Source organism: Periophthalmus magnuspinnatus, chromosome 17, assembly GCF_009829125.3.
Source record: "Periophthalmus magnuspinnatus isolate fPerMag1 chromosome 17, fPerMag1.2.pri, whole genome shotgun sequence".
Taxonomy (NCBI): domain Eukaryota; kingdom Metazoa; phylum Chordata; class Actinopteri; order Gobiiformes; family Gobiidae; genus Periophthalmus; species Periophthalmus magnuspinnatus.
Window position 1 is genome coordinate 28,797,712 of NC_047142.1, and position 12,202 is coordinate 28,809,913.

The window sequence follows — 12,202 nt, forward strand, 5'->3', positions numbered from 1 at the left end:
TGTGATAAATTTATGCAACTCAAAGAACTGCCACATCCTAATAGGCCGAGCAAAGCCCAAGAGCAAACTCTAGGACAGACAGTTTTTAACCGCACTGAAAGTGACAATAAGCTAGCACCCTCCATCGAGGATGCTCTCTTCTTAGAGATAATGGACAAGGGCATGTACAGAGACGATGACAATAGCTGGGTCGCCCCTCTCCCCTTTAAAGAGCCTCGTCTGCAAATGCCAAACAATAGAGACCTAGCACTCAGTCGGTTCTCTTCCCTAAAACGAAACATGCAGAGGAAACCCCACATGCAGCAACAATACGTGGAGTTTCTAGAAGGTGTTTTCTCTAGTGGCCACGCCGAAGTAGCTCCTGCACAAAAGCAGGGAGAGGAGTGTTGGTATCTTCCTACATTTGGGGTTTACCACCCTCAAAAGCCCAACAAGATCAGAGTAGTTTTTGATTCAAGTGCCCAGTACTCCGGTGTCTCACTCAACAATATGCTTCTTACTGGCCCTGATCTAAATAACAGTCTCATTGGGGTGCTCCTTCGCTTCCGCAAAGAAAGCATTGCAATAATGGCAGACATACAGCAAATGTTTCATTGTTTCAGGGTACGTGAGGACCATCGCAACTACCTCCGTTTTCTGTGGCATAAGGACAATGATGTGAACAAGGAGGTTATTGACTATCGAATGAAAGTCCATGTGTTTGGTAACTCACCATCTCCTGCGGTAGCTGTTTATGGACTGCGCAAGGCCATTCAAGCAGGAGCAAAAGACTATGGGGCCGATACAGTTAAGTTTGTGGAGAGGCACTTTTACGTCGATGATGGCCTGATCTCTGTGCCTTCCCCAGCCGAAGTAATTGACTTGCTCCAAAGAACTCAAGCCTCACTCGCTGAGTCCAATCTGCGTCTCCACAAGTTTGCTTCCAACTCTCAGGCAGTCATGAAGGCCTTTTGCCCCGATGATTGTGCAGCAGTTTTGAAAGACCTAGATCTTGGTGGCGAAGAAACTCAATCACAGCAAAGTTTAGGTCTCATTTGGGAAACAAAGACGGATACTTTCACTTTCTCAGTGGCTGCCACAAACAAACCATTCACTCGGCGAGGTGTCCTGTCATCTGTTAATAGTGTCTTTGATCCTTTGGGCCTCTTAGCGCCAGTCACAATCCAAGGGAGGGCTCTACTCCGAGAGCTCACCTCAGAAAGTTCAGATTGGGACACACCACTTTCGGAAGATAAGCAAAGTAAATGGGAAACATGGAGAGATTCTCTCAAAGACTTAAAAGAACTCCATGTCTCAAGAATGTACACACCTACCTCTCTCAGTCAGGCAAAACACAAAGAACTCTGCCTATTTTCAGATGCTTCAACCAAAGCCATTGGCGCTGTAGCCTACTTAAAAGCAGTTCAACAAGACAACAAAGTTGAGGTCGGATTTCTTATGGGCAAGGCGAGACTTGCTCCCCAGTCAGAACCCACCATACCAAGACTTCAACTATGTGCTGCTGTCTTGGCTGTTGAGTTGGCCGATCTTATTCTGGACGAGTTGGATGTAGAATTTGATGCTGTTCACTTTTACACGGACAGTAAGGTAGTCTTGGGCTATATCTACAACCAATCAAAGAGATTCTACACGTATGTTCACAACAGAGTGCAGCGCATTCGACAATCCTCAAAGCCAGAACAATGGCACTATGTGTGCACTGAACAAAACCCAGCAGATCATGCTTCACGCTCGCTGACGCCATCCCAACTAAACGAAACAACCTGGTTTACTGGACCTTCCTTCATCCATCGTCCACCTGCAGAGTCAAAACAAGAAAGCAGAAACTTTGAGGTAGTTGAACCAGACAAAGACTGTGAAATCAGGCCACAAGCAAAAACTTGCGCCACCCACCTCCAAATGCTCACCTGCAAACCCTTTGAGCGTTTCTCCACCTTCAAGTGTTTAGTTGGAGCTATAGCGTTCCTCATCCACATTGCAAGATCTTTTAACGGCATTAACCCAAAAAGTGAATGTAAAGGTTGGCACAAATGTAACTTACCTCGCACACAAGATGAAATGACTCAAGCAAAGCATATTATTCTTCAAGAGACTCAAAAGGCCACCTTTGGGAAAGAACTGTCCGCCCTTAAAGCTGGTAAATTAATCTCCAAACAGAGTACCCTGCTAAAACTTAGCCCGGTCCTTGACAATGGTCTTATTTCAGTTGGAGGCCGACTCAAACACTCTGAGTTCGAGAACTTCGAAAAGACTCCAGTAGTTCTCCCCAAAGACAGCCACGTCTCGCTCCTGCTCACTCGCCACTACCATGAGCAGATCAAGCACCAAGGCCGTCACCTGACAGAAGGGGCAATCAGGGCAGCAGGTCTATGGATATTAGGTGGCAAAAGACTTGTTAATTCAGTGATCCACAAATGCATCGTCTGCCGCAAACTACGTGGAAAACAGGAAGAACAACGTATGGCAGATCTTCCCCCTGAACGACTTAAAACATGTCCTCCCTTTAGTTACGTTGGTCTTGACGTTTTTGGACCTTGGACTGTAACTACCAGACGTACTAGAGGTGGACAAGCACAAAGCAAGCGTTGGGCCATCATGTTTACTTGTATGAGTTCTAGAGCCGTGTATATTGAGGTGATCGAGTCTTTGGATACATCCAGCTGTGTAAATGCCCTAAGACGCTTTTTTGCACTACGAGGACCCGCTGAAAAACTTTTATCTGACCGTGGGACTAACTTTATTGGAGCTTCTAAAGAGCTAGGAATGGACCAAACATTGGAACAGTATCTAAAGGACCAAGGTTGCAGCTGGGAATTCAACCCGCCACATGCTTCCCACATGGGAGGCTCCTGGGAGCGCATGAGAGGCATTGCTCGGACTCAATGCTACTCCAAAGTAAGGTACAACTCACTCACGATGTGTTGTGCACACTCATGGCCGAAGTCACCGCAATCATAAATGCAAGGCCGCTTCTTCCAGTCTCTTCCGACCCAGATAACCCCTTCATTTTGTCCCCTTCAATGCTGCTAACCCAGAAAACGTGCCTTTCACCCCCTCCTGGAGATTTCCTGGACAAAGACCTTTACGCCAAGCACTGGAGACAAGTTCAGGCTCTTGCCAACCAGTTCTGGACGCGCTGGAGGCGAGAGTACCTACCCACACTACAACAGAGACAGAAATGGACTGTATCACGTAGAAATCTGCAAGTTGGTGATTTAGTTTTGCTCAAAGACAAGCAGGCCCCACGCAACAGTTGGCCCATGGCTAGAGTCACTGCCACGTTCCCAGGAAAGGACAATCATATAAGGAAGATCGAGGTTAAGGTAAACGATCAAGGAGGTGTAAAGACTTTCATGCGGCCAGTTACTGAAGTTATTCTTCTTCTACCAAAGGACAATTCTTAGGTTTAGTTCATATTAGTGGCCCCTTAGAGGCCAGGCGGGGAGTGTGTTGTCTTTTATGCATTTGGTTTAATGAATAAGTTAATACATTTTACATTTATAAACTTATTTAAGAAGTTAAAATAAAGGTCTGTAATACTGTATAAATGTTTTGCATTATTATTTTATGATTAACTGTAGTTTAGATTAAAATATATATATATATATATATTGCGGGACGTTTCCACTTCCGGTTTACCGCACCACTTCCGGTTTCCGGTCTAATGGCATGGGGCTAGTCACAATCTGTCGCCATCCACCTTGAAACTCGCACATGGCAATGCCGTAAGTTGTAAATATGTTAATTGATGTCTAGAGAGTTATATTTTTGTATTATTTAGGAAAAATACGAAGTTTGTTCAAAGATGAATGTATATTACGTTTGTGTCATATGTAGTTCATTCACTAAGAGCATGTTATTGTACCCTTACAGTTTTTACCGTTTGGAGAAGGAAAATAAAGCAACAAAACGTCCCCTGTGGTCCTGGTCCTTCTTCAGTGGTTTATCTTGGTGTCATATTGATGACATTACAATATATATATAGAAGCTGACAGTGGAGTTCCAGCGTCTCCTTGTTTCACATTGAAATAAATATTCAAAGAGTAACACTTTAAAAGGGCAGGAGTAACATGTTGTCACCTCGTCCGCCTTGTTCTCTCTGTGACGGACAGTGTGACACAGCTCCACTGTGGTTTAAGTGTAAGCTAATGTGACCTTTAGCTTAGCACCACAGAACTGTCACTTTTCTGGGCCAATTTAGCTTATATGATGTTTATAAAACGTCAAGCCTGGACAGTCCAGACAGGTCAGACTGAAGGAAACAGCTCAGCCTCACATCACTCTGCCTCTGTTCAGCTTATATATAAAAACATGAAATTGTTTGTGCAGGGAGGAGGGAGGGCTAAACTTTTAAATTGTATTTTACTGTGTCACATTTGACTGTAAATTAAAAGTGGACTATGCAACTTTTACCGGCAAAGATCACCATGGAGACAACCTGATGGCAGACTATCCTCCAAAAAGTGACCTAGTACACCTTTAATACATTTACCAATAAATTCACAAACAACATGAACGCCTCTATGACGTTTCCTCATTACAGAAGTTGACTTACACTTAAACTTATACTAAAGCGGTGGACTGAGGGGTTGTGACTCCAGCCTAATGAAGCTGGTCCAGGCTAGCATAGTAGCTAATCTGATGACATATTTCCATATATGGAATTCTGGTCGCAGGTATCATAGCAAGTCGTCAATCAAACCTAGCGGGAGTCGATCTTGGGCAAAGAAGGCGCTTCATTGGGCTGATGTTTATACCTTGGTCTAGGGAAAAAAATGTGAAATAAAAACTCCAGGATCTCCAGGAACTCCAGGTTAAAAGCAACATTTTAAGATCAGAATAATGAACCTGACAGCAGCAGTTACAAAGAGGGGTGACGCTTTTTACATAGAGAGTGAACTGGGGCCAGAGTTGAATCACTCCCATGCTCACTTGCTGTTTGGAACGCGGCTGCTGACAGGTTAGCAATGTCCATTTATATAAGCTATGATTTATACTGGCATCTGTTTGTTTGAATGTGAGCTTAAATATCTGAACAAATGAGACTCATAAAACCTCACACGTGTGAGTCTGTTTACATTCACAGAACACACGTGGGAGTAAATCACGAGTGAGTTTAAAACAGAACATGGGTGTGAGTAAAACAGAACATGAGTGTGAGTAAAACAACACGAGTGAGAGTAAAATAGAACACGAGTGTGAGAAAAACACGAATGTGAGTAAAACAGAACACAAGTGTGAGTAAAACAGAACACAAGTGAGAGTAAAACAACACGAGTGTGAGTAAAACACAAGCGTGAGTAAAACAGAACACAAGTGTGAGTAAAACACGTGTGAGTAAAACACGAGTTTGAGTAAAACAGAACACAAGTGTGAGTAAAACAACACAAGTGTGAGTAAGACACGAGTGTGAGTAAAACAGAATGATTTACTCACACTCATGTTTTACTCGAGTAAAACAAGCGTGAGTAAAACAGAACCCAGGTGTGAGTAAAACACGAGTGTGAGTAAAATACAAGTGCGAGTAAAACACGAATGTGAGTAAAACTGAATATAAATGAGTAAAACTCAAGAAATGATATATTCTTGGTTTTGTTCAGTTTGTTGGAGCTGATGAACCAGCTGAGACATCTGAGTAATTTACTGTAAACACAACTGGACTACATATATAAGGTAAATGATAAAAGTAATAATTTTTACACAATTAACAAAAATTAGATCTGATATACAGACTTCAGTCAGTCAGAAGTCCATATTACACTCCACGACAGATCAACATGTTGCAGAGTGTGATATGGGCATTTGAGGCTCCAACCTTGCAATATACAAAGCATTGGTAACATGGTAGGAAAAGTGCCTTGCCCAAGAACACAACAATAGTTTTCATGTTGAGAGCTGGGATAGTCCCAGGTCTAACGTGACTGCCAGCTTGTTTTGTTAATGACGCTAGCCCTGTGCACTAAATGTCTGTCTTTAGAGTGCTATTTTTAACTTTATTGGTGGTAGTGGCTTTAGTGTCGTGCTAATCTTATCCACATTTGTCTTGAATTGACTTTCATGTGAAGTCACAATTTCCTGTCTTGTGTTTTGAGTTATTTTGAGTTCTGTTCCAGTCTGAGAATAACATGGTCTGAAGTTTACAAAATAACATGGTGTGAAGTCAACAATGGCATGTGGACATAGTGCACTCAGTCTTGTTGTTGTTGTATTTTCTTGTATTTTCTTGTATTTTATTGTCTGGATTTTGTTTGATCAGAAGCAGCTTTACAAATGAGACTTTCTAATTCTAATTCCCTTTGGTAAAAGTATGTCTGGTTCCATAGTGACATATCTGTCCCATCAGAGGTGAAGTATTCAGTAGTTTACTGTAGGTGCTGGTTCTGGTTTGGTTTTGGTTTGGGTCAGCATTAGTTAAGTTTCGTTTAGTTTCACCCCGGACGAGAAGGTTACCAGTTTGATAACCCACTTCCTCTAGTTTATGATGGATTAAAAGAACCTTTGAACACAAAGGTGTTTTATAGTTTTTGCTTTAAAAATAGTTTGCATAATTTGATAATAACATAAATATTTAATCTTCAAGAAACGTGACTCCTCCGTCAGTTTGGAACAGTGTTTTATAAAAAAAAAAAAAAAAAAAAAACAAGCACGTTTTTGACTCATTCATGTTTCAGTGTTACAATCGTTCATGTTTCAGAGTGTTGTAATGGTTCATGTTTCAGAGCTTTAGAATCATTCATGTTTCAGAGTGTTATAATGGTTCATGTTTCAGAGTGTTATAATGGCTCATGTTTCAGAGTGTTATAATGGTTCATGTTTCAGAGTGTTATAATGGTTCATGTTTCCGAGTGTTATAATGGTTCATGTTTCCGAGTGTTATAATGGTTAATGTTTCCAAGTGTTATAATGGTTCATGTTTCAGAGTGTTATAATGGTTCATGTTTCCGAGTGTTATAATGGTTCATGTTTTAGAGTGTTATAATGGCTTATGTTTCAGAGTGTTATTCAATTCAATTCATTTTATTTTGTAACGCCCAAAATCACAACAACATTTGTCTTGAAGGGCGTTCATGTTTTGGTTGATGGGGGAAACCGGAGTACTCGGAGAAAACCCATCCAGACACGGGGAGAAACATGCAAAACTCCACACAGAAAGGCCTTGGCGACCCGGGGATTGAACCAAACCTCCTTGCTGTGAGGCATGAGTGTTGCCACTCAGCCACCGTGATTTTGTATGTCAGGAGGAGGACTTTGAATTTGATTCTAAGCTCGACAGGAAGCCAGTGCAGATATTTTAGTACAGGACTAATGTGGTCTCTTCTTTTAGTTCCTGTTAGGACTCTGGCCGCTGCATTTTGGACCAACTGGAGGCTCCTTATAGTACTTTTGGGGCAGGCGGTGAGCAGAGAATTACAGTAATCAAGTCTGGAAGTAACAAATGCATGGATGAGTTTTTCAGCATCGTTTTTAGGTAAAATATTTCTAATTTTAGTTATATTTCGCAGGTGAAAGTATGCGGTTATTCAAGCTAGGTTTATATGGGCTGTGAATGAGAGATTTTGAACAAATAGGACTCCAAGATTTTTTACAGTAGGGCTAGAAGCTATACTCACATTGTCGAGTAAGATTATCTGGTCCGACAGAAGATTATCTGGTCCGACAGAGTGTTATAATGATTCATGTTCCAGAGCTTTGTAATGGTTCATGTTCCAGAGCTTTATAATCGATCATGTTTCAGAGTGGTATAATTGTTCACATTTTTATCTTTGTTTTTTTTATCTGTGTTTGTTTGTTTTTTATGCTGTTGATTTTCTTTTTTAGCAGTGCTGACCCATCTCCAGATTAGACATTGAATATTATGGAAAACGTTTATGTGATGATGTAGCAGTAAGGTATGAGCGGGGTTACCTGTCCATAGATCTGACCTGTAACATCACCTGGTTGCGCCACATGTTTGTCGTCACAGCAATATAAGTGTGCCGTACTGTGGAAGACTCTATGCACTGTTGTCTCAGCGGATATTGAACCCAAACCTTATGGACAAACTGTCCATTGCCTGAGCACTATTTTTGAATCCACAGAACTCATGATTTTTCAACACAGGACTGACCAGAACCGTTTCAGGTCTACTCTGAGAATGTGGGGCGTCTGGGAGTTGAAAATAAATAATTAAGTTAAAAATAAACGCCGCCTATGTCGGTGCCATTATGTGTGAGATTATTCTGAGCTGTTTCTGCTCCTCGTTTAGGTTCACGCCGACGACGTGCTCACCAAAGAAGAACAGATAGGCCTTCTGTACAAAGCCAAACGCAAATGTGAAGGAAACATCAAGTCCAGCAGCTCCAACAGAGGTGAGTGTGTCTATGTCTATATATCTATATATAACAGAGGTGAGTGAGTCTACGGGACCGGCTATCCATCTATCTATCTCTCTCTCTCTCTCTCTCTCTCTCTCTCTCTCTCTCTCTCTCTCTCTCTCTCTCTCTCTCTCTCTCTCTCTCTCTCTCTCTCTCTCTCTCTCTCTCTCTCTCTCTCTCTCTATATATATATAATATATATATATATATATATATATATATATATATATATATATATATATATATATATATATATATGTAATATCTCCATGACGACTGACGTGTCATGTCATCGCTGTTGTGTTGTGGTTGTTTCTTAGGCCTTAGTCTGAACAGTAGAGTTCACTCAGACTGCTACTGTACAGAACAGGACTCTGGACTGCTTTCAGACGGACCATGGATAGAATCATTTTAATAATTAACATTTAGTGTCTTATAAACATGACCAAGCCTTTAAAGTTACACTATGTAACTTTTGAGGTGAATGGTCACATGTTTATATGGCACTATCCACCTTACACTGAACAGGCACTTTTTTATTGTTAGTGAGATCACCTCTCCACAGATCTGACTTGTAACTTGGCCAGGTTTAATGCCATAATGTTGAACAAAGTAATATCATCCTTATGGAAATGAGAAGGTGTCAAAAAAGTTACACTGCAGAGCACGTGACTGTGAGTCATGTGACTAAGTCGTGTGACTAAGTCATGTGACTGCAGTTTCTCAGATTGAAACTAAACATTTGACATCATTTTTTCTGAATAATAAAAAAAAACCCCATCAAATCCACAAGAACGGTTCAGATGATGAAGCTGAGACCAAACGTGGTGTGATTCTGTTGAAGAACGTTTCTGTCTGCGTTCCAGAATGAGCCCGTTGCAGCCTGAGGCTTTATTGATTTGACCCTTTGAGGCTTTAGTAGTGTGACCCTCAGAGGTTTTAATAATTTGATCCTCTGAGGCTTTAGTAGTTTGACTCTCTCGGGCTCCTGTACTCTGAGTTAGCCGGACTTTTGATGCTGTTATGGGCAGAGATTCAGGACTGGAATTGCTGACCCCAGTTCAGTTTATGGTTGTGGGACTTGAACTTTGACCTGAGACCTTAAAGGAGCTGTATGCTATGGTTTTAAAGGAGGAGTATTCTATTTTGACTTGAAGAGGGTTAAACATGTTCAGATCAAACATCAAACAAAAACACTGGACATGATGGACATGTTATTTATGTTATTTATTTCCACGGGGAGATCTAATGAGAGACCAGACTTTCTCCCTTTCAAACACAGAACAATACAAACAAAAACAACAACAAACCAAACACCTGCATACGTCCATTTAAAATATTATTTTTAAAAAAAGTGATTATATATGTTTATCATTAAAGTGCTGCCGTGGCGCCGGTCTGTCCAGTTTTAGATGTGCTTGATCATCCAATCCAATCTCTCATTTGGGTTGCCAGTTTCAATAACGGAATCCAGATGTTTTAAACCTAAAGTGCCTCTCTCTCATTTGAATAGTCAAACCCCAGAAGCTACAGCCAATTCGGGCTCAGTGCTAGTGCAGCCTCTGCAACTCTGAACATGAGGCCTGTCCATATACCAAGAATGAGACACACTTGTATGTGTCTCTATCTGCAGGTCAAGGCTGTTGACACAGAATCATGCTCTGGACACAGGGTCAGGCACTGGACACAGGGTCAGGCTTTAGACACAGTTTGTGTGTTCTGTAATAGTTAAAGCATCTTTCCAAAAACATGTCAAAAAAGTTTCAGAGCTGACGTCATCGATGGCAGTAAACCTTCTTCAAATCTGTTTCTTTAAACATAATTATATTTGTTTCATTATCACAATATCAAAGTATTTGAAACACACATGTGACAATTATTACTTTTGAAACATCTCTGAAATATTTGTATAGACCCTTTAATGTTCCCCTGAGGACTTGTACCTGACACACGCTGATCACCGCCAAGGCTCTGAGTGACCACATTTGAACATCCCATAATGCAGGAGGCTTTGATGAAGAGGAGGAGAGACAGAAGAAAGCGGACAGGGCAGAGGACAAGAGGCCGTGCTCTGATTGAACCTGATTGGTGGAAGATTATGGTAATTGATTGTATAAGCACTACTCTGAATGACTTCAGGGGTCGCCAGACCTGAACCTCTGATTCAAGTCGAGTCAAACACTAAAAACCGAAAGATAAAATTCTAAAGGGAACATTTTAGTGTATGTGTTAAAAGATTTGTGTGTGTGTGTTTTGTTTTGTTTTTTTTGAAGAAGAATTCAGATGAGCTTGATTGACAGGTGGATTAGCCAATCAGGGACAGACATGGTCAGTCTGTTTCTAAATAAATACAAACTTGCTAGTAAAAAAAGATGATTCTTAAATGATGTGTGCAATGGGAGTTTAGTTTCCTGGAGCTGGGTTTGCAAGGCACTACGATATTAACATAATAATAATTAGAATGTCTCATTATTTATGTTTAAATTTTTTTTGCGTTTTCTTGATCTTGATATTCAGACATTATTTTACCAAAGCAGCAGAAATGCGCCAAAATGTGCTTTTAAATGTTTAAGTTCAGATAGGCCAAGAGGCTTTTTCAGATGTTTGCTGCCTGTCCAAGAGGCTTCTTCAGCGGTTTGGTGCTGATCCTTGAGGCTTCTTCAGACTTGTGGTGTTAATCCAAGAGGCTTCTTCAGATGTTTGGTGCTGATCCAGGAGACTTCTTCAGTGGTTTGGTGCTGATTCTAGAGGCTTCTTCAGATGTTTGGTGCTCGTCCAAGAGACATCTTCTGACGTTTGGTGCTTGTCCAAGAGGCTTCTTCAACCATTTAGTACTATATGTAAACTTATATAAATGTATTTCTCTGTGACAGTGTTGTGTCCATCCCCAAGCCTGGATAAAACAGGAGCTTTGTCCATTTGCACAATAGAAGCCTGACAATGATTCATTTACAACAGAGCATCATTACAGTATGATTATCTGAGGCTCTAAAAACAGGAATGATCTCTGTTTTTATGACGTGTTCAGGCTCTGGACACCAAGGCTCTGGACACACAGGTTCTGGACACAGGGTCAGGCTCTGGACTCAAAGGCTCTGGACACACAGGCTCTTGACACACAGGCTCTGGACACAGGCTCTGGACACACAGGCTCTGGACACAGGGTCAGGCCCTGGACACACAGGACAGAGCCTGACACAGGGATCTGCAGATTTATGCACAAAATCACTTGGAAAAAGTTTTGATCCCAACCGCTTCCTGCTCTTGGAACAGATTTTTAAAAGTACTGTGGAAAAAATGCATAAACACATTCAGTTTTCTAGTGATGGTGACCTATCCATGGGTCAGTGTGATGAAAAATGTGAACCATTGTTGTAGCAACCAGCCATTTAAATCCAAATATTATTATATATACAACCCCAATTCCAATGAAGTTGGAACGCTGTGTAAAACTTAAAAAAAATACAGAATACAATCATTTGCAAATCTTTTTCAAACTATATTGAACTGAATAATTCAATTCAATTCATTTATTTTTGTAACGCCCAAAATCACAACAACAGTTGTCTCGAAGGGCGTTCATGTTTTGGTTGATGGGGGAAACCGGAGTACCCGGAGGAAACCCATCCAGACACGGGGAGAAACATGAAAAACTCCACACAGAAAGGCCTGGTGACCCAGGGATCGAACCAACCTTCTTGCTGTGAGACATGAGTGATGCACTCAGTCACCGTGCCGCCAAGACACAAAAAACAAAACAACAGGAAGAATCAGACACAACAGGAAAAATCAGACACAACAGGAAAAATCAGACACAACAGGAAAAATCAGACACAACAGGAAAAATC

The 12,202-nt window shown here is 41.2% G+C and overlaps 1 protein-coding gene across 1 annotated transcript in view; it reads left to right on the forward strand.

Moving 5' to 3' along the window:
• Positions 1-12,202, forward strand: part of pth1r (parathyroid hormone 1 receptor) — a 186,753-nt gene that overhangs the window by 6,510 nt on the left and 168,041 nt on the right. Inside the window, exon 3 of the mRNA XM_055228263.1 lies at positions 8,246-8,348. Coding sequence (XP_055084238.1) covers positions 8,246-8,348 — 103 coding nt within the window. The remainder of the gene's footprint in view (positions 1-8,245; positions 8,349-12,202) is intronic.